The following is a 20150-nucleotide window of genomic DNA, read 5'->3' on the forward strand; positions in this document are numbered from 1 at the left end:
AATTGTATCTATGCATGAACGACTCGTGCCGACCTACTAGGCGTGGTTTGTTAAATCTCTCTCCATTCCCCTTCGCGACTGGCGGTCCATCGTCCCGCAACCGAGATGACCAGAGGCGGAGTGACCAAAAAAGGCCATCCCCGTTTACCCGTAGGCGGTTCGTAGAGAAGGGGGGCCTCTTGACTGAACCGCTGCTTTATTAGAAGCGAAGGTGTAGTGGAAAGGACAGATCATTTTGAGCTTTGAACAAAGTCACGCCCAAGGACTTGGTTTTGTTGTAGTGCCATCACCGTAGAATTCTGATTTGAGCACAGTGAATAGCCCAAGGACTGCAGTGTCCCTGCTAGGACTTCACTCAACACATACTGACTGTCAGGGGCAAGGGATGTTAATTTCAAGGCTGCGAGACCACTTCGGATGGTCTGGCGGATTGTAGTCTTCGCCTGGATGCTTACCCTAGATGGAGGAGTATAGTTTGAGGACACGGCAGATATGCTCCGTGTCCCTGTGTGGAAGGAGCTTTCGTGCAAGAGACAGCCGCCGCATATCTGATTGTGTACATGACTCTTGACGAGGTACATGTCTGGTATTCGGTGTAGACTTGACATGACTGAGCGGTCACGTTGTCAATGAAGAATTTACGCGTTCTCATAGGTCCAGGATCCATGCATCTGTCATACTTGCAGCTCCGTGCCCGATATGGAATTGAACCATCAATCGTACTCGAACCGAGGTGCTGGATTCAAGCCGGTCAAAGTCGTCCATATGATTGAGTGAATATTAGGAAATACAAATGAACGGGAATCGCCGCCCTGCCCGAGCTTCAAAAACATGCCCTAGGGAAGGACCGAGCCGCTCCTGGAAAGGCCGCGAGTGGCTTCATGCAAATTTCTGATGAACGGTGAACGTGTTCCAGACTCGAATGGCCATTCATCGGCAGAGACAGCGTATAGATGACAGGAGACTAGGCGAACAAAGGCACCATCAGAGTTGCACAAGGTTCCTGACCTTCCTTAATCGAATAGACGGCTTGGGGATTAAGTTGATTTTTCATTCCATTTCGTTGGTAGACCACCAGATTTTCGAAGATCGCAACCTCACTTGCTCCCCTTTTGACTTTCGAAGACTGTCCTTGGATTTTTAGACCGATAAAGTCCCGTCCCGAGGCTGGAAAAGTCATACAGCAAGAAGAGCTCGTACAAGCGACCAAAATTGCCACAGCATAGAACCGAAAGTCTAGGAAGAAAACCACAAATTTATTGTGCAAATGCATGCATCAAGTCCCAGATCAAAGAGCGCAATGCACTAACTTATGGATGACCAATTCGCAGGAAGGAGAGTTCGTACAATTCGGCAACCTGAAGGCCGAAGAGTGCTGGCAGAGTGCTGGCTGATCTGAATAAGATAAGTCACATCGGACTGTGAGTCTAGGCTCTTCATGCGGTAGGCGTCGTGCAAAGCCCATTATCCAAGCTAGGAGGAAAGACCTTTTTGGCTTGTCTGAGGTAAGCTTCCCATCGATCAGCACAAAAGTTTTGTCGCTTGTTGTCGCACATCACACCAATTTCTCGGCGAGCAGCTGTTTGTTCAGCGAGACACATAGGCCAAGGTGACGATAGGTCAGAAGGTAATGCGACAAGGGCCTTCCAAATTCTGTTTTTGTCAGGATTCAATCCCGTCTGATTGTTGATGATATCCTGTAGGATTGAATCAAGGTTACGGCCCTTTTCGAGACTGCCCGTTGATAGCGTCCCGAGTTGTAATTGAACAATTGCCTGACAGTGGTCGTTATTTCCGTTCCTTGGGATCATGATCACACCTCTGATCGTCGCCCAGCAACTTTCCTTGCGCTTCTACTGCCTTTCGGTGAGGTGGCGATATCATGTTTCATGTGATTGATCACTGCACGATTGGTTTCTCGTTCAGCTTCCAAAGCTCCAATTCGAGCCTGGAGTTCCGCGATCTTCTGTTCTTTAGCCTGGACTGCTAATCGAGTGATGTCGCGACCTTTGCTGATTCCTTGGGTACGAAGATCGTGTCTATTGAGAAGATCAACCAATTCCTTCTCCACCTCTGAACTCAAAGCTACTTTCGACAATACAGCAAGAACTTCGACTGCCAAGGTAGAAGGCACAGACTCCGGGGCCACAGATTGGAACCGGTCTCGCGCAGGCGTCTCTGTAGGTGAGAGGAGCCCGGTGCCCCCGGATTTATGTGATGTGGATGGCGTCGCGAAGACATCGTCACTCAGCGGCCACGTAGCATCCGCATCATCTTTTTGCTCGACCATTTGATGAAAGGCTCTTTTACCTGGAGAAGTGGTGGAGAGCGTTCTGGCAGCTTTCTTGGGGGTTTCGAAATGTGGTTGCTCCTTTGATATCTGTAGTTCTGCTTCTAACAGCGCTTCATCATTGCTCGAGGACCAGTCGAAGCTCGAGTCGTCTTCCAACTCTTGCTGATAGTACTGTTCATCCTGGCCTCCTTTTTCCAAGCCAAAATTGCTGGCTTTGGTGTCTGGAGTAGGCGGGATGTCAGCCGCTTTCGGTTTTCGAGGAGTCTGGGGCGGTGCAGGTGGTTCTGAACGAGAATTGCTCAACACAGCTGCTTCTTCGCGAACTTTGGCATCATCGGTCCAAAGAAAGAACTTGCAACGCTTATGCTGTGGTTTTTGACAAGTGTAGACTACAGCTACAATTAGAGAGATGCCTTTCCGAGCGTGAGTGTGATATACTTACACCACCTTCCGTGATTCTTTCCGCCATTCTTCACCTGGAATTTGTCTGCGGGGAGGCGTGGTTCACAGTCGCATTGCCAAACACCTCCTAAAAACAGACCCCGTTTGCTCGTGCGCCCATTTCTCGTAGTGTATGAGCTGGCCATGATCGATGACAGTGTCATGCGACAACAGCGCTAACAGTGTCACAGATGACAGCGAGCATTTGGTTTGTTGATGTGAGTGACGCAGGTGGATTGGTGGTGGGGTTGGCAGAGAGACATGTAAATGGCGTAAATGCAGGGCAAGGAACAGCCTAAATTAAGCCTGCTAGGGGAAGCCCGCTAATAAGTGGTCTCAACGCCTAGCAGTTCCTCGCTTTCATTGCCTGTAGAGAAAGAATCCCTGTACACCGTTTCGCGGCAGCCTCAACGCGACACGTTCTTTTCTTTTCCACGCCGCGAAACTATCGAATTGACAACACGGCCCTTTTCCCCTACACCGCCGTCACTCCGCTTCAATCGCATCGACTCCCTCGTTGTCCGGATCTCTCGGTACAGGCCGCTGAGTTCGGGACCGAGCCGGACGATGGTTTGGTTAATTGAAGACGCCGTCTCTTTATAACGTAAAGATCAGTCATGGCGCCCACCGGTGGCGCAGTAGGGGGAGGTGGAGGCCACATCAAAGTCGTTGTGCGAGTGCGACCGTTCAATACAAGAGAAATCGATCGCAATGCAAAATGTATCGTACAGATGCAGGATGCGCAGACTGTCCTGCAGCCTCCCCCCGAAGCCGAAGACAGATTACGAAAGGGAGGAAAGGGAGGATCAGAACACCAGAGAACATTCAAGTTTGACAAGTCTTATTGGTCTTTCAGCAAGGCAGATCCTCATTATGCTGGTCAGGACAACTTGTTCAGCGATCTGGGCGTGCCATTGCTTGACAATGCATTCCAAGGGTACAACAACTGTATCTTTGCCTACGGTCAGACTGGTTCTGGAAAATCGTACAGTATGATGGGTTATGGCGAGGATGCCGGTGTCATACCCCGGATTTGTCGAGAGATGTTTGAGCGCATCAACGGTGTACAGTCTGATCCCAATTTGACTTGTACCGTTGAAGTCTCGTATCTCGAAATCTACAACGAGCGAGTTCGAGATTTGCTGAATCCTGCGACGAAAGGGAACCTTAGAGTCCGAGAACATCCATCGACTGGCCCTTATGTCGAGGACCTGGCCAAACTAGCCGTCCGCTCTTTCAAGGAAATCGAGAATCTGATGGATGAGGGCAACAAAGCTCGAACGGTTGCTGCTACAAACATGAACGAAACCTCAAGTCGCTCACATGCGGTATTTACGCTGACACTGACTCAAAAACGTCATGACGTGGAAACCTCAATGGACACCGAGAAAGTCGCCAAAATCAGTCTGGTAGATTTGGCAGGCTCCGAAAGAGCAACCTCAACAGGCGCCACTGGAGCTCGATTGAAGGAGGGTGCCGAAATCAATCGTTCACTGTCTACCCTCGGTCGAGTTATTGCGGCATTGGCAGATCTTTCTTCGGGGAAAAAGGGTTTAAAAGTCCCCTATCGAGATTCGGTACTTACCTGGCTTCTGAAGGACTCGTTAGGTGGTAACAGTATGACTGCTATGATTGCTGCTATCTCTCCTGCCGATATCAACTTTGAAGAGACATTAAGCACTTTGCGTTACGCAGACTCGGCCAAGAGGATCAAGAATCACGCTGTTATCAACGAGGATCCGAATGCACGTATGATCCGCGAGCTCAAAGAGGAGCTTGCGAAACTCAGAAGTCAACTTGGAGGAGGTGGCATTCCAGGAGCAACAGAAGAAGTATACCCTCCCGATACGCCGCTGGACAAGCAGATGGTATCTATTGTTCAAAGTGATGGATCGGTGAAACGTGTCAGCAAAGCTGAAATCATGGATCAACTAAGCCAAAGTGAAAAGCTGTACGAAGACCTCAATCAAACCTGGGAGGAGAAGTTGCAGAAGACAGAAGAGATTCACAAGGAAAGAGAAGCCGCTCTGGAAGAGTTGGGTATCAGCATAGAAAAAGGCAATGTTGGAATGAGTACTCCGAAAAAGATGCCTCACCTGGTCAATTTGAGCGATGATCCGTTACTGGCAGAGTGCCTCGTTTACAACCTCAAGCCAGGCATTACAACTGTTGGTAATGTCGATTCATCAGAGGCATCAGAGATAAGACTCAATGGATCCAAGATACTGGAGCATCATTGCAAGTTGGAAAATGTCGATAATGTCGTCACAATCATTCCGAACGAAGGTGCCGCTGTCATGGTCAACGGTGTCCGTGTGGACAAGCCAAAACGGCTGAAGAGTGGGAATCGTATCATTTTGGGAGATTTTCATATCTTCAGATTCAACAACCCACTGGAAGCAAAAGCTGAACGTGCTGAGCGGAGTCTTCTAAGACACTCTGTCACGGCAAGCCAGCTCAACTCCCCTACACCGTTTAGACCTTCACATGAAAGATCCTACAGTGCTGCAAACTCCGACTTTGACGGCGATTCGAGTAGAGCCCAATCGCCAGGACTTAGTAACGGAGCTTCGGATTGGTTGTTCGCTCGAAGAGAGGCTGCTGGAGCTCTTCTAGGATCTGATCCGAAGATCATGCAGTTATCAAATGAAGAATTGGACAATCTTTTTGAAAATGTCCAGAGGGCGCGTGAAGAACGCCGCGGCAGGCCGGAGAGCAAACTATATGAGCACGACGAAGATTCTGATGATTTGAGCTCATTCCTTGTTAGAGACAAGTACATGTCCAACGGGACAATGGACAACTTTTCCCTGGACACAGCCTTGACACTTCCAGGAACGCCTTCGCTCCACGGCGGCTCGCAGGAGGAAGGTGATATAACATTAACCCCGAGTCAGTTCGAGTCATCAAAACAAGCTACAACTGAGCCCAGCGCAGATAGCAAGTCTGCTGCAGACGTTCCTCAAGTATCAAAGGAGCCCGAACAAGAGCCTGAGCAAATGCAGAAAGAACTCGAACGAGCAAAGCAAGAATTTCAAGAGGAACTTCGCAAGCAGAAAGAGGCTTTCGAGGCTCAAATCAAGCAGATGGACCTCGAGGTTCGGACAAGAGAGGCTGCCAGAACACCAGCTGGATTTCTTCCACTGGATGCGACGGAGATCGCAGTAGCTCGAAATGTTGTTGAGAAATGGCAACAGAGGAACTATATCCTCATAGCCGAAGCCATCCTTCAGAACGCCGGCCTGCTCAAGGAAGCACAAGTCATGGCTAGGTTGTTGGAGCAAGACTGTAATTTCCAGTTTATCATCTTGGATCTCGGAGAAGATCGCGGTTCCTCCTATGACCTTATCCTGCACGATATATCGGGCGACGACGACGACGCACTCGCTAACGCCCGCAAACCTTGCTTGGCAGTGCGCGTGGTTGATAACCAACTAAGTTGTGTTCAGCTCTGGTCCCTCGAAAAGCTGCGGTTGCGATTAAGCAAAATGCGACAAATGCATCAATACAAGGATCAGCCAGAATACCTGCAGCACTTTAGAATGGACAACCCTTTCCGCGATTCCGACCAAGCCCTGTTTTCTCTCGTGGGAGACGGCACCATTCCTCTCACAGCCGTCTTTGAGACAAGAGTGCAGGATTTCGTCGTTGATGTCTCGTCTCCTTCGACCAGACAAATCATAGGAAAGGTCAGAATGTCGCTAGAACCGTCCTTAGCTGAGTCACCACCTTCCACCATCAAGTTCAACATCATCATGCGTGATCTCGTCGGCTTTTCGGAGCACGAAGGTACACAAGTACACGCGCAAATGACGGTTGTAGGAACTGCTGATGAAAGCGTCGCCACTACCCAGCCAATCCAAGCGTTCGGCGATGGTCCTGTTCGTTTCGAAAGCATTCATAATCTCAGCGTTCGTCGATCCAGCGAGAAGTCTGCGACTCTCAAGATTGCCATTTTTGCACAGGTTACTTCGACTCATCTTGACAAACTAATGAGTTGGGACGAGCTTCGAGAAATGAATGAAATCCCGCCAGATCACCAGGCTGCTCCCCGTCTACCAGAGTCAGAGTACAATGTTGAGGAGCGACACGATGTCTTTGCTAAAGTTCAAATGCTTGAACTCGCCGAGAATGGCCAATACATGCCTGTCGAGGTGCTGCAAACCAGTGCCGATGACAATGGAGCATTTCAGCTGCACCAGGGTTTGCAACGAAGGATCTCGATTACTCTGACACACTGCTTCACTGAGAGCCTGCCCTGGGATGATCTCAATGGTCTTCGGATTGGCGAAGTTCACTTGGTCGATTCTTCTGGTCGCATAGCTGATATCACATCTGTCACGCCAGACATCGCTCTAAAACAAATCCAAGAACCAATGATCAAAGACAATGCCGACGGCACTTCGAACATTACAGTCATCGGACAATGGGATAGTTCTCTGCACAAATCCCTCCTTTTGGATAGAGCGACAAACGAGCACTGCAGGATCCAGGTTGCGCTCCGCTGGAATGTTGTGTCCAGCCGATTGGAGCAACCAATGACATTCTCAATCGATCAACAACTGCAGATATTACCAAGATCATATGTGCGACCTCAGTCAATGTTCAAAACGTTCTGGAATCAGACGAGAATAACACACTCGACTGACGGGCTCTTCTCGATCGTCGTTCGTCCCATCAGTGCACAACGAGCGGCCGATTTATGGCGCCTGGACACTTCCAAAAACTACGTCAAGGGTGAAGAGCTATTGGGGAATTGGAGTGCGCGTGGCATCTCGCTGGTCAAAGACTACCTCGTCGCCCGGCGCAAGCGACGGCAGTTGCAGGACATTGAAACGGCAAGGGCAGCATTTGGGCTGAAGAAACTGAGCATCAACAAGACCCGGTCCCGTGCAGCGTCGCCTTCAAACGTGGATGCGAGAGAAGAAGCTCTGCTACGCAAGTTTGTGGCCATTTGGATGAAACCGAGCGTCGAGATGTCAAATCCGATTTTTGACAACACCGGCCATCCGGCCTCGGCCGAGGGAGGAAGGGGAGGAAGTTCGGCTTCCCTCCAACCTGAAACCGGGAACAATGCCCACCCGACTCGCAAAACCCGGTACCTCGCCACGGTCACCAACAACCCGAAGAACCATGTTTCGTTGAAGTCGGGCTACCTCCTCATGCCTTCGGAAAGCCTCGACCCCAGCCACCCGCAATCGATGCAGTGGAAGCGCCGCTTCGTCGACCTCCGGCCCCCTTACCTCCACGTACACTCGGTGCCGGACGGCGAGGCCATCAACGCGATCAACCTCTTGCACGCCCGAATCGACCACGACCCGGACTTTAAGCGCCTGCTGGGCAGCGGCTCGATATCGTCCGGCGACGCGGACTTCGCAGAACGAGGGCACCGAAGGGCCGGTAGTGCCGACCTCCACGGCCTCGCTCACGTCTTTGCCGTTTACGGTGAACAAAACACATTTCTGTTTGCCGCCCGCAACGAGAGCCAAAAGGACGATTGGATCCTCAAGATTGATCAGAGTTACTTTGGCACCGAAGAGGATGAACAGACTTGATTTTTTTTTGAGAGAGAGAGAGAGGAACAAGACCTTCACTGCCACCTGCCCAGGACGAGATTCGATCAAAGGTCGTGCGGAATAGTGATTCCTCTTCTCGATATAACGGATGTCCCTTTGCCTCCCCCTTCGTTCAAGCATTTTTCTTCTTCTTCCGTTTTGTGTTTTACAACACACATGCACACACCCTCTCATGTCCCCGGGGAGTGCTTTTTTTTTGACATATATGAGCAAGGATCTGCTGCATGCACAATGTACGAGAAGAGAATTATGATGTATACATGTGTGGAAGGCCGAGCAACTGCAGCAGCAGCAGAGGCAGCATGCCTCTTGTGATTTTTCTTCCCTCTTTTCCCTCTCTTTCTTTCACTCTCTCCTTTTAGAGTACTTTGTTTTTTTTTCGTTTTAGATACCCCCCCACTACTTTGCTGTTGCTTTCGAGGTTCGCATCTGGTCAAGGAAGAGAGACTTTGGAGGTTGTCGACATGGCTCATAGTGCCATGCCATGCTGTGCTTTTATAGGTCCACGCTCCCAAAAGACACAATGTCATTATACCTACCCTAGGTGTATAGAAATGTATATTCCGCCTCATCTTGTCCAAACCGATGCCTTCCAAAATCATGATTCATCTTTGAACTCTTCACAGACGGCAAAAACAAAAATGAATCATGCAGCCTATGTTTCAGCATCATCTACAATATCTTGATGAATCAATATTGACATTGACGTTGTCATTATGACTGGCCAGTCCCTTTTGGGAGCCCCCGATTACCGCGAGCTTTTTCCTCGAACCGATCAGATGGCCTCCTATCTACACTAACTTGACAAAACTCCACTGCCTTTGTTGTTTCGAACTCTCAGTACCGAGTGTTGCACTTGCAGATGACCGACCTTTCTCGACCTCAACAAACGAAAAAAGTTATGAAAGTCTTCCAAGAAACTGGTCTGTCCTTTCCCTTCTGCCTGGAGTGGCAAGCAGGGTAAAATAAAACTCCTGAAAATGACATCCTTAGACATGCCCTCTGAGATGCAGAGGTCCCGCCAGTTTCGCCTGTTGAAAAAAAACATCAATGCCTGAACCAATAAAAATTCCTTCTGAAACCAGATCGCAATGTCCTTTTTCCTTCTTTTGACAAACAAAAAGAAAAGAACGATTTTTCGGCCGTCAAAGTTGGATGGTCATAAGCTCATTATTGCGTAATATATGGGTGTGGGTGGTGAGATCGCAAAAGTTTCGACATATTGAAATATTTTCTCTATCGCTGCCATTGAACTGTTTCCTTGTTGTTCACTGGATTTGTCTGCATGGCCAAATTGAAGCCGTTCTACGTTCTATTTGAGAAGCAGGATCGATTGGGTTGAGATGACTGGCCCTTGCAGAATATTGACAGGTTCGGTTCGAATCATCAGCGCCGTAACCAGTCGAATTTTTTTCGAGGATCGGCTCCAGTTTGCTGAGGTTCAACCTGTATACTTCGATCGTAGAGTTCGCTTCGTGGATCTGCCGAATCCTACGCTTATTGTCAGCAACATGAACGACGGTCTCTGAAGATCCTTCATCTCTTACCTCTGATTCCTCTACGATCTTGGTTTCCAATAGCAGCTTGACCGTATCCTCTGTCCGGGAAGTTTTGGGTGCAAAAGAATATGGGTTTTCGAGACTTTTTTGCATTCCAACAATGACTTCTCCCATGATTTCAAACTTTTTCCAGTTTATCTTGTCACCAATGTATGTTTGGTTGGCTGAGGCAGCCATGGTGAGATCTTGCCGTACAAGAGGCAAGAATGGAATGCGCTCATTAAAGGAATTATCCCAAGCCATTCGGTATGCAGCGTGAGAGCGTGACAAGCCCATAAGTATGGTCAGCCTCAAAAATGATTTCAGAGTTTCGGGAGAGACCAATTCCCGAGTTGAATTCAATCGAGCAACTTCGTGACCAGTAATACCTGCGACAATTGCACCCAAGGAGTTGTAGTTGTTCATCTGTCTGACTTTCCAGGCCAGTTCCATGAACTTCTCAAGTGCCTTGGCTCGGTGTTTAGGCTTGTCCCGAAGTAATATCATACCAGAGACAAACAATGCCAAATGGTTAAAGTGCTTCACCATGGCGCTGATATTGTCAACTCCTCGAGATCGTCTCTTCTGTTCTGTTGAAAGTAAAACATGTCTCACAAAGTCACGTGGTCTGATCGAAGAGTACATGGTCCAGTCGATTCGAGTGATCTCCCTGGCTAGCTCCTCTACCGGTGTCTCCATGAATTGGTGCCACTGGAGCTTGCTGAGACGGATATGGGGAATCGACTTCTTGAGATATTCAGCCTGTAACTTGGCATTTTCCAATTGGATGACGTTGGTTGCAGATTGACTAGAGGTATTGTATGGCTTACTCATACTAGAGGATGTTGACGGAGTATTCGAAGGGGGTGGCGAGTCGTTATTGTCATCCTCGCTGTCGGAATCATGGAGAGGTTTTCGATGTGCTTTTGATCCGTCTACATTGAGCAACGGTAAGGAATTTGCTGAGGAGGAGGGCGTCTTCTTTGGCGGGTCGGTGTACGCCCAGTCGACATCATCGTCTGGAACTAGAGTATCCAGATTGTTGCTGATTTCTCTTGCGGCCGGCGCAAATACTTTACTTTTCTCGATGGTTTGCACGAAAGGAATAGCTTTTTCGCGAGCGGGACCCTGGGAAAAATCACCGGGATAGTTTGCAGTCCACTGAGCGAGTACCTGCAAATACCGAAGCATTTCGGCGACCTTCGAAAAGTGAACCATGTTGCTTTTCTCAATGGCCACGAAATGGTCGATAATAGCGACGAGGAGCTGCTTCGGAGTTGCAAATGCACGATACAAGCATAAAAAAGAGGGAACAAATCTCGAATCAGTCTTGTTAGCGGGTAATACCAGCAGCTTTTCCACCAGTTCTTCAAAAGTTGAGCCCTGTTCTTGTTTGCTGTTGTCCTCGGGTTTTGTAACGTTCAATGGTGGTCCCAGTTGCTCGACATCTCCGCGCGGTGACATCTCATTGGTATCTTCGTCCATGTTGAGGAAGGTCCGGTAAGCTTTGCTGTCAACATGATCTGGAGAGGCAGGACGCAGCATCGACTTTACATAATACGACTCTGGTGTTTCAGGAACGGTAGCTGTTGTTGTCTGCTCTGGGGACATCAATTTGTTCGTCCAATCACCAGATGATACAGGTGTATGGGGTTCTTGGGGTCGACGTTGAGGCCTCGATGCTGCCGCAGTGTCTAGTCGGAGTTTGGTCTTTCGCACGGGGGACGTCAGTTCTTCTGCTGAAGACGATTCACTATCTTCATTGGCCGATTCGATCACAGCTGGTCTGATGGACAAATTCAAGAGAAATTCCTTGGATTTCGAGGTTTGCAAACGAGTTTTGGACCGACTTCGACTACGAGGCTTCTTGGGGGACGAATCTCTCAATCTGGCTCGTTGAGTTGACGATTGGCCAGAAACATTTTGCGTCTTGCTGGTTCGTGCAGATGCTAGTACAAAAGTTAGCTATGTAGCGAGCGAGAAGATATGTTGAAGATGGTAAGTGCGGCAGTTGCACCTCTCCTGCATCCAAAGAGCCCCCATCTCCGCAGGAGCAATCGCAAGGAAAGAACATCTGACATCGCGAAGGTATACGGGAAGTGCGACGTGTGATAAGCGTACTCACCACGAGGAGAACCGATAACTCGGTTCAACATGTTAAGGAAACAAAGTTTGATACTTTGAGGTGTCTTTAGGGACACTTCGGCAATAGCAACGCTAGCAAGATTGCGCTTGACTTGCTCGAGGAAAACAGGGTTGATCTGGCGCGATTCCTGCTTTGTATCACTCTTAGAAGCCACAAGCATGCATGGCAGCCCGGTCTTTGTCATGGAAGCTTATCAACTCGTCAGCTCATCAAGTAAATCGCAGACATGCAAGTAGGGCACGCACTTAGAGCTGTAGGAACATCGGCAACGCTCTCCTTATCAGACACACTGTAAAGACAAAAGACACCGTCGATATCTGGGAAAGGAGCTCCATTCACGTAGGGGGGCCACTCGATTCTCCTCTCACTACTGAAGTCGGCATCGTCAAGAGAAAGCTCGATGAAGTGAATATGATATGACTGCTCCTTGACCGTCACCTGGGTTGAAGTGCGAGGGCCGTCTTGGTCAATGGCGGTCTTGATGAATGCGCTTTTACCGCACTTTGGAGCACCCAGCACCAGAAAGTTGAAAGACGGTGTTGTCGAGAGACTCGGCTAGAAGAGATCAATGGTTAATATGTGAGTTGTCAATGCGGGGACTAAATCGACAGCGAAAGCGAACACGGTCACGCGCTGGATATACACATACCTGGGATGCAAGATTGGATTGTGATGGATGGTCGCTAGTCGACCGCCGATCCGAGTTTCGAGCGGCACTTCTTTTATCGGGAGAGATCAAAGAATCCTGGCGAGGAGGAGGTTTGGATGTCCGCTGGATGCCATCAGAAATAGACTTGGCCGAAGGAGCATGGCGGGAAGGCTGATCTTTGCGTCGATCAGAAGTAGGAGCAGAGTTGTGTCGGTCGCGTTTCCTTGCGGGAGGCACCGCCGATTTTGCGTCGAGCGAGCGATACCTGGTGGATCTATTGTCCATGATGTTGGACAGGGTCTTCGCAATCAAGCTATCGAGGCATCACTCATGGCGTGGGACTGGCGATGTCTAGCTGGATCACTTTGGGGCAAGACCGTCACAAGGTGGTCGACAACCAAACAGCTGGGTGACTGTGGTGGAGGTTGGTCATGGGTGCCTGGGACATCAAGACGCCAAGTTAATGGGTCTTTGTGCCCGAATGACTCCTTGTGGCCAAGATCGACGAGACAGGGCCAGGTCTCTGTATGAAAGATGACCAGATAGGGAAGACTCCAATGACCGGTCGTGATAGCAACGCTGTTCCTCGCTCCAGAATCGTGGTGAAGCGGAAAGGAGTGGACAGATATGAAACCGGAAGCACAATAGTCAATCGAGACAAGTAGCGTAGGAGGAAGAAAATCTCACGACGGCAAGGATTGGTGGAGCCGAGGGGTGGAGGGGCTGAGTAGCGAGAGCGAAGGGGAGAGAGAGAGAGAAAGGGTCACTCTCGTTCACACAGGCTCGCGTGAATCAGGAGGGGCCTGGTGTGCTCGTCAAGAGCACGAGATGTCAGATAGAACTGCGGAGGATGGTGTGCGAGTCCTGTCGGAGAGGGAGTGAACGAGTAACGATAGTCTGGAGGACGAGCAAGAAAGGAAAAAGATGTGAGGTCGGAGGAGGAGCTTTAGGATTCATTGGGATCGGAATACGAGGAGGACGGCGAGTCTGGGGTTCGTCGAGGTTGGATGTGACGGTGGGTTTGTGCGTGTTTTTCGGCAGGCCGTGTTTGTTCCATGTGAAAAGGCTACTGCACGTCTGATTTTAGTGCTTCAGGTACCATCTTTGGCCTTGGTGGTTGGATGAAGTTGACGAGGAACCATGTACACACCAAGCCAGGCCCATGAACCGTCGGTCTCGCCCATTGGTGACTACCACGTCGCCATCCAGGCGATCCTGTTCCCGCCCGGCGCCACCAACACCGCCAAGTGGATGCAGGCTGCATAATTACCTGTGTTCCCTGCTCTCGACTCCCCTGGCCGCTGGAGGCACGAGTACTAGAGGCCATGCACAAGCAGCAGAGGGGGATGCCATCGAGCAAGCTGCAGGACACTGAGGCTATGTCGTCACATTCACTACTGTATTCTATAGATACCACTCCTCCATATCAGCCGATATGATGCTGGTACGGAGTAGTTTGAGGCAGGGTCGGTAAAACAAAGTCTGGTCACAGAGAGAGTACTCCGTAGTTCCCATCCCAAAGAACTCCATCGGCCTGCTTGGCCTGACCAGGTTTTACTTGCGGAATTTCCGTGTGCTACGGGGCACCCAGAGCCTCTACATAAATAGCTAAGAATCATTCATTACTGGTGCCGAACAAGCATGGAAGGTGGTTACGCACTTTGGGTTTAGGCATCAACTGCCGTATTAGCCCCCCCCCCTCTCCCCCCCGGACGAGTTACGCCTGTACGGAGTACGGGAGTACCTAGTGATGCCCAAGGTACTCCGTAGAACACTCCCTCCCTGGCCCTTGATGGCAGCCAGCCCTGTTCAAGAGCCTCAATTGCTGAGTGGTCTACAGAGTATGTACACCCATTTATCACTGGATACCGAGTGCCTTCATTCATCATGAAGTATCCTGTAGACGGTATTCGTCCTTAGGTAAGAGGGCACTTATCAGAGTATGTCACCATCAACTTATAGGAGAACCTATTCGACGCATTCCACAATACAACCTTCCTCCCCTCCATACCTACTTACCGTATTAGTTCAGCTACTCCGTACACACTTCTATAACCAGCACCACTCGCGTCTAACATCTTCCACTCCTCCGCGAGGCCTGGTGAGCCCTTGGTCGTACCCAAAATCCATGTTCAGGGGCCGAATCCACCAAACCCAAAACTAACATCCCACTTGTTTTGCAATCTCCTCCCTGGTGCCGCCTCACCCTTTATTTTTACTGCACTCCGTACGGAGTACAGTACTTACTCCTTAGCACCAGAGACTTTCGCGCTTCGTTGTTTCGATCGCGTGCCGGTTTGGCCGCGGCTCAGAATTCTCCGAGCCGCCCATAGTCGCTACCATGGCCATGGTCCAGGTCAAGACGGCGTGGTCTATTAGTCGCTTGTCAAATAACTTTAAGAATCCTCAATTTGTTAGCGAACCATTCTCCCTCGGACTGTCAGGCGATGCTCCTTGGACTCCAGAAAGGAGGCAATGTCATGTGAAGACGATGGTCCCTGACGCGCTGACTTCTGTGCGCGACAGGACCTGGACGGCGGTCTACTGTAAGAACGAAGTTCGCAGCGAGACTTTCTGTTGGAACCATTTATTTCTTCCAGTGTTGTGACGCACGCCACAGCCAGAGTGCAATAATGAGGTCTCAAGCCACCCGTCTTGTCTCTGCACAAGTGCAAAGTAAGTGATGGATCAGTTTCTCGGACTGATGAGGGCCTTCAGCTACGCCACGTTGAACCCTTCAAATTTCCTCTGAGTCGATTTGAAGGAGAAGGATGTGATTTTTGTACTTGACAAGAATGTAGTAGATAATAGCAGCAGACACAAATCCCTCGTTCCTTTTATTACTAGCATAACTCTCATCAAATCATCCAGCACATGACGATCGAATTGCAAAGCTTGCTGCTGCAGCACTGACCTTGACAGCGCGCGTGTACAGTACACGCGATTTCTCATCGCACGTCCGCGCTGTGTGCGGCCAGGAATGCTGCAAAGAATCATCTCCGCGCTGTCACTTGGGCTGTCAGCCCGTGCACCACCATCGTCTCACTTAACTTTATCAAAGACCACTGGTCACCTTAATAAGAAGGGTTGTCTCTGGCCTGGTTGAGATACTTCGGTCTTCGAGAAACTCGCACACACTCTCGTTGGAGGTTGACAGTACATGTAAGAGACCGGGACAATTGGTAAAATGGCACCGAGAGACGAAACCGTCCCTGAGAGGTCGTTGATCTCGTCATGTTATGGACACGACGACTTGGATCTTAACGCGTTGTTTCGGCGACTGGATAGGCATGCTGCTGAGGTGGAAGCTATCGAGGCAGGTCTGAAGCAGATGAATCCTTTCCCGCCGGACTCTGTCACAGAGGGAGCCCACCAGCGGTTTTCATTCGAAGAAAACGAAAGTCTCACATCTGCTGAGATGGCACCCGGTCAGGAAGGTGAAGGAACTCGCAAAAGATCTTACTCGACTAACGAAAGGTTACCGTGTCTATCGAGCGGCGACGTGGCAGAACATGTAAATGGAGCAGTGCTCGTGGGCGATCAAAAGGGGCATCCTATTGAGCTGAATCACACCTCGCAGACTCACCACAGTGTTTATCTCAAACCATCAAGATGCAAGGCGTGTGGAAAACGCAAAGCACCAAGTCCTTTCGAGGCTCCGCTGGATCAACCGAGTAATCTGCCACACTGCTACGAACCACAGTTGCCTACATCGGACTGGTCAATGCAGCGTCATTTTGTTCTTCCAAAGCGACCACCCACGCCACGTGTCCATGATACAAGAAGATCGACGAGATTTGCGGAAGTAGATGGAGGATGTGGCAATAATGGACAAGCAAATCACGAAGAAGACTATTTCACAGATAGTGAACCCGACGAGCCAAATTCCCCGACCAGCAACGCAACGGACTATGACATGATAGCGTCCTGGCCGTTCCCACCAGAGAGTCCCACTAGCTTCACTACTGTACAACTACTACCAAGCCGCAGCAGCAGCCTGTCACCGAAGACCGTCAAAGTGCACCCAGGAAACCATGCAGAAAGGCCACCGAAACGCAAAGAACGTTTGACCGTGAATTGCACCGAACCGCTGCCTGAGAACCGCGAAAGATCCTCACTGGTATCGCCTCTCTCGCACACCGGATCCCTCGCAACTGCCGCAACACTGAGCCCTCCACCCACGCCCATCCTGGTGTGTTCACCGTATGAAGATCAGCTGCGGAGGGAGCTGGAAATCCAAGTGCTTCAAGAAGGCCCTGAAGCCCTTGAATTGAAATACAAGCCCCGCGGGCCGCTCACGCTGAACGTTGTGGATGATGATGACGACGACGACGATGATGGCGAGCGTGAAGGAGAGGTTGGTCACCAAAACCAAGATAAGACAGCTCTGTCGACATTGCTGCTGCTGAAAGACAACGGACGACCCCAGTTAAAACGAAGGGAAACCATCTTGGGTATCTTTCGGAAAAGATCGCCCGTGGAGAGGTTTATCGATATGTACTTAGACGACGATGATGCCGCGGAGAACAAAGTTCCCAGAAGGACACGATCTATGAGACCCTGGAGAAGGTCACCCGGTCATCTGAAAGCACCAGATGTCCCTCCGATCCCTACTATGCCACGAATTGAGCAGCCATCAGGATGAACCACGACGATGAATCATGTCTTTCTAGTTTGTTTCGAATTGATATCCGCCACCAAGTCGGCGAAGGCTTTTAGACCGATGCGTTCGGCGTTGTCTGAACTCAGCTCCTTTTCAAGATTTTGCAATGAACGGGCAATACGTTGGGCCGGAGGCTGTCCTGCTTTGGACCTCCCGTGGTGATGATCGTTGGATGAGATCTCGTTATTGCCGTCAGCGGTGGTATCAAAAATGGATCTCAGTTTTTGACGTAGAAGTGGGTATTGCTCGAAAAGCTCTGGCAATCTTGGGTCTTGCAAGAGCTGCTCCCTGGGAGAAGTATTCTCTTTGTCCGTGGATATATTGTCCTGCACTATTGTCATGCTTGGCTTGGGGTCGCTTGCCAATGCAACCTGGCTACATTGATTCTTATGGGTTTTGTAACAAGAAAGAGAACAGCTACAAAGCACTCGTCAATAGAGGAATTCCAAGACAAGAGATCGAGACTCAAACCTAGTGACCCGGCACGAGGGACAGCGATACTTGGAGTCTCTGCTCCCACAGATGGCGCATGGTTGAAGTGACATTGAAACCTATTCTTGAAAGTGTTCTATAGACAATACTGAGGGAAGCAAAGATCGTGTCTAGCGTGATTGTTCCATCCACGGATGTTGTCGAATGCAGCCGATTCTTTACGAGTACCGGAGCAGAGAAATTCAACAGACTTGTTATTGGTGCATTTGATACCGAGTCTTCGGGAGGCTGACAAATGACAAGAGATCTCACGAAGCACGTGACTCGCATTTGCGTCATTTCCTCTTCCCGAATGAAGCAACCCGAAGGAAAGTTGTGGCAGGAATCATCTGCAATTCTCTTCAACACAACAATAGTACTCGTATAATATCTACGTTGACTCTTTTTGAAGACATCAAGATACACTCCTACAGCATTCTGCGAAAATCAACATGCGCGGCATCGTCTCAGCAAAGTCGCTCCGCGCTCTGCGGAGTTCGTGTCGACCGCAGTCTCTCAACACTATTTGTAAGACTGCTGCTTGCCGCAACGTGCACCAGTCTGTTCGGATCCCAGCCATCACGACTTCACAAGCTCGTCACCGCCCGACACTGCGGCTTGGTTATCAACAAGGCCCTTCAGCTGCCCTACCCTCTCGCACAATCTATATACAGACGCAGTCCACTCCTAATCCCTCGGCACTCAAGTTCCTCCCGAACCATCCTGTCCTGCCAGAAACGTTCCCCTCTACGTTCCTGGAGTATACCTCTCCTCGGTCGACACTGGCTGCACCCCATCCCTCACCGCTTGCTGCCAAGCTATTAGATGTGGATGGCGTCTCGTCTGTCTTTTACGGCCCAGATTTCATCACGGTGACCAAGGCGGAAGATGTTAACTGGGCCCATGTCAAGCCGGAGGTCTTTAGCCTCATCACAGAGGCAATCACGTCAGGAGAGGACATTGTTAACACGGTGGACAAATCTACTGCCGCAGACGGCCAGGAAGGCGCAAGCGAAGACTCCCTGGCGGCCAACGATGATGATGACGAGGTGGTGGCAATGATCAAAGAACTACTTGAGACTCGAATCAGACCGGCTATTCAAGAGGACGGTGGTGATATCGAATTTCGCGGATTCGAGGATGGCATGGTGTTGCTCAAACTCCGTGGAGCTTGCCGGACCTGCGATTCTAGTACAGTGACACTGAAGAATGGCATCGAATCAATGTTAATGCATTATATCGAGGAAGTCAAGGGTGTCAATCAGGTATTGGATGAAGAGGAAGAGATCGCAATGAAGGAATTCGCCAAGTTCGAGGAAAAGCTGCGGCAGCAAAAAGGCCCAGATGCGATACCTTCGACAGTGGGCAAAGGCAGCTTGGACTATGCTGAGTGAAGATCCACCGTTCCACTGGCTTGTTGGTCAAGAGAACATGTGGCAACAGTTCTTGGCTCTGTTCCCGCCGAGTGGTGCAGGACATCGGCTGAAGTCTCACTCGACTTACCATGGCGATCACCGTTTCCAGCGCGAAGTACGTCTCCTAATCACGGCTATACAAGGTAGCGGCGGAAAGGCTATTGCAAGATCCCACAGAGTTCCTTCTACAGTTGGCATCGTGCATCGTTCGATATCTGCATACGCGAAAGGGTTGAGCGTAGATTGCGCCAGATCGAAGATTGCTCCAGATTCTTCGATCTGGCGCGATAATGGAGATTCCCAAGAAGAGGCAATGTTCGGACTGCTATAGATGCGGTGTTGGGAGCCAAAATAACGAGCATTTCGAGGTGCAGATCACCGATCACTCACCAGATGCAGGGATAGAAGAATATCGTGGTACTGGTTTCGGTATAGCTTTCGCCCCGAGCAGCGGTCTCGATGGGGTCGGAACGGCTTACGAAGCTTCAAGAAAAAGACAGTCATCGGTCGACCGTAACTGTCAACAGGAATGGTGTAAAGTATAAAGCTACACACGTGCATTGTGTATAACGGAGTACTTGTGCCCATCTTCAACACACTCCGCGGCGTGGCGCGATGTGGTGGCGTTTAGGGAGATGCCACCGTTCGGGAGTATCACACTGACATACGGCGCTGGGTGGTGACACTGACGCTTGGAAAGACATTGTCGTCTCAGTATAAGCGTAGTTCCTGTAGCCAGAAACAATATCCGGTAAACAATTTATGACGTTTCGACACCGAATCCCTCGTACGATACTAGTCATGGCACATGCTTCTTCTACCTTTCAAGCCATCTGGAGCAGCTGATCTGCTTACCATTGACTCCTTATTACCCGAGGGTCTGCAGAGGACACGGCTTGCAGAATTGAGTTTCAATGGCCGCATGGAGTTAATGGTGACCTCCATTTCGCAGTTGGCC

The 20150-nt window shown here is 50.0% G+C and overlaps 7 protein-coding genes across 7 annotated transcripts; 3 read left to right on the forward strand and 4 right to left on the reverse strand.

The window, feature by feature from the left end:
- Positions 1–66: 66 nt before the first annotated feature.
- PV06_05497 (uncharacterized protein) lies at positions 67–784 on the reverse strand. Its single transcript, XM_016406513.1, has one exon. It carries the CDS (start codon positions 606–608, stop codon positions 231–233), a length of 378 nt encoding a protein of 125 aa, XP_016262117.1. The 5' UTR covers positions 609–784; the 3' UTR covers positions 67–230.
- Positions 785–927: 143 nt separating this feature from the next.
- Positions 928–2957, reverse strand: PV06_05498 (uncharacterized protein). The gene is made up of 2 exons (XM_016406514.1): positions 2736–2957; positions 928–2682 (listed from the first exon to the last, which is right to left on the reverse strand). The coding sequence occupies exons 1-2, from the start codon at positions 2896–2898 to the stop codon at positions 1814–1816; spliced, it is 1032 nt and encodes a 343-aa protein (XP_016262118.1). The 5' UTR covers positions 2899–2957; the 3' UTR covers positions 928–1813.
- Positions 2958–3112: 155 nt separating this feature from the next.
- PV06_05499 (uncharacterized protein) lies at positions 3113–8886 on the forward strand. The gene has a single exon (XM_016406515.1). It carries the CDS (start codon positions 3352–3354, stop codon positions 8287–8289), a length of 4938 nt encoding a protein of 1645 aa, XP_016262119.1. The 5' UTR covers positions 3113–3351; the 3' UTR covers positions 8290–8886.
- Positions 8887–9017: 131 nt separating this feature from the next.
- On the reverse strand, positions 9018–13617 carry PV06_05500 (uncharacterized protein). Its single transcript, XM_016406516.1, has 5 exons — positions 12644–13617; positions 12240–12549; positions 11974–12183; positions 9858–11797; positions 9018–9801 (listed from the first exon to the last, which is right to left on the reverse strand). Exons 1-5 carry the CDS (start codon positions 12926–12928, stop codon positions 9697–9699), a joined length of 2850 nt encoding a protein of 949 aa, XP_016262120.1. The 5' UTR covers positions 12929–13617; the 3' UTR covers positions 9018–9696.
- Positions 13618–15830: 2213 nt separating this feature from the next.
- PV06_05501 (uncharacterized protein) lies at positions 15831–17799 on the forward strand (the record flags this gene model as incomplete). Its single annotated transcript, XM_016406517.1, has 1 exon — positions 15831–17799. The coding sequence occupies one exon, from the start codon at positions 15831–15833 to the stop codon at positions 17286–17288; it is 1458 nt and encodes a 485-aa protein (XP_016262121.1). The 3' UTR covers positions 17289–17799.
- On the reverse strand, positions 16462–17956 carry PV06_05502 (uncharacterized protein). Its single transcript, XM_016406518.1, has 2 exons — positions 17778–17956; positions 16462–17723 (listed from the first exon to the last, which is right to left on the reverse strand). Exons 1-2 carry the CDS (start codon positions 17849–17851, stop codon positions 17303–17305), a joined length of 495 nt encoding a protein of 164 aa, XP_016262122.1. The 5' UTR covers positions 17852–17956; the 3' UTR covers positions 16462–17302.
- A 170-nt stretch (positions 17957–18126) lies between these two features.
- PV06_05503 (uncharacterized protein) lies at positions 18127–19973 on the forward strand. The gene has a single exon (XM_016406519.1). The coding sequence runs from the start codon at positions 18230–18232 to the stop codon at positions 19169–19171; it is 942 nt and encodes a 313-aa protein (XP_016262123.1). The 5' UTR covers positions 18127–18229; the 3' UTR covers positions 19172–19973.
- Positions 19974–20150: the final 177 nt, after the last annotated feature.

Source organism: Exophiala oligosperma (genome assembly GCF_000835515.1).
Source record: "Exophiala oligosperma strain CBS 72588 unplaced genomic scaffold supercont1.5, whole genome shotgun sequence".
Taxonomy (NCBI): Eukaryota; Fungi; Ascomycota; class Eurotiomycetes; order Chaetothyriales; family Herpotrichiellaceae; genus Exophiala; species Exophiala oligosperma.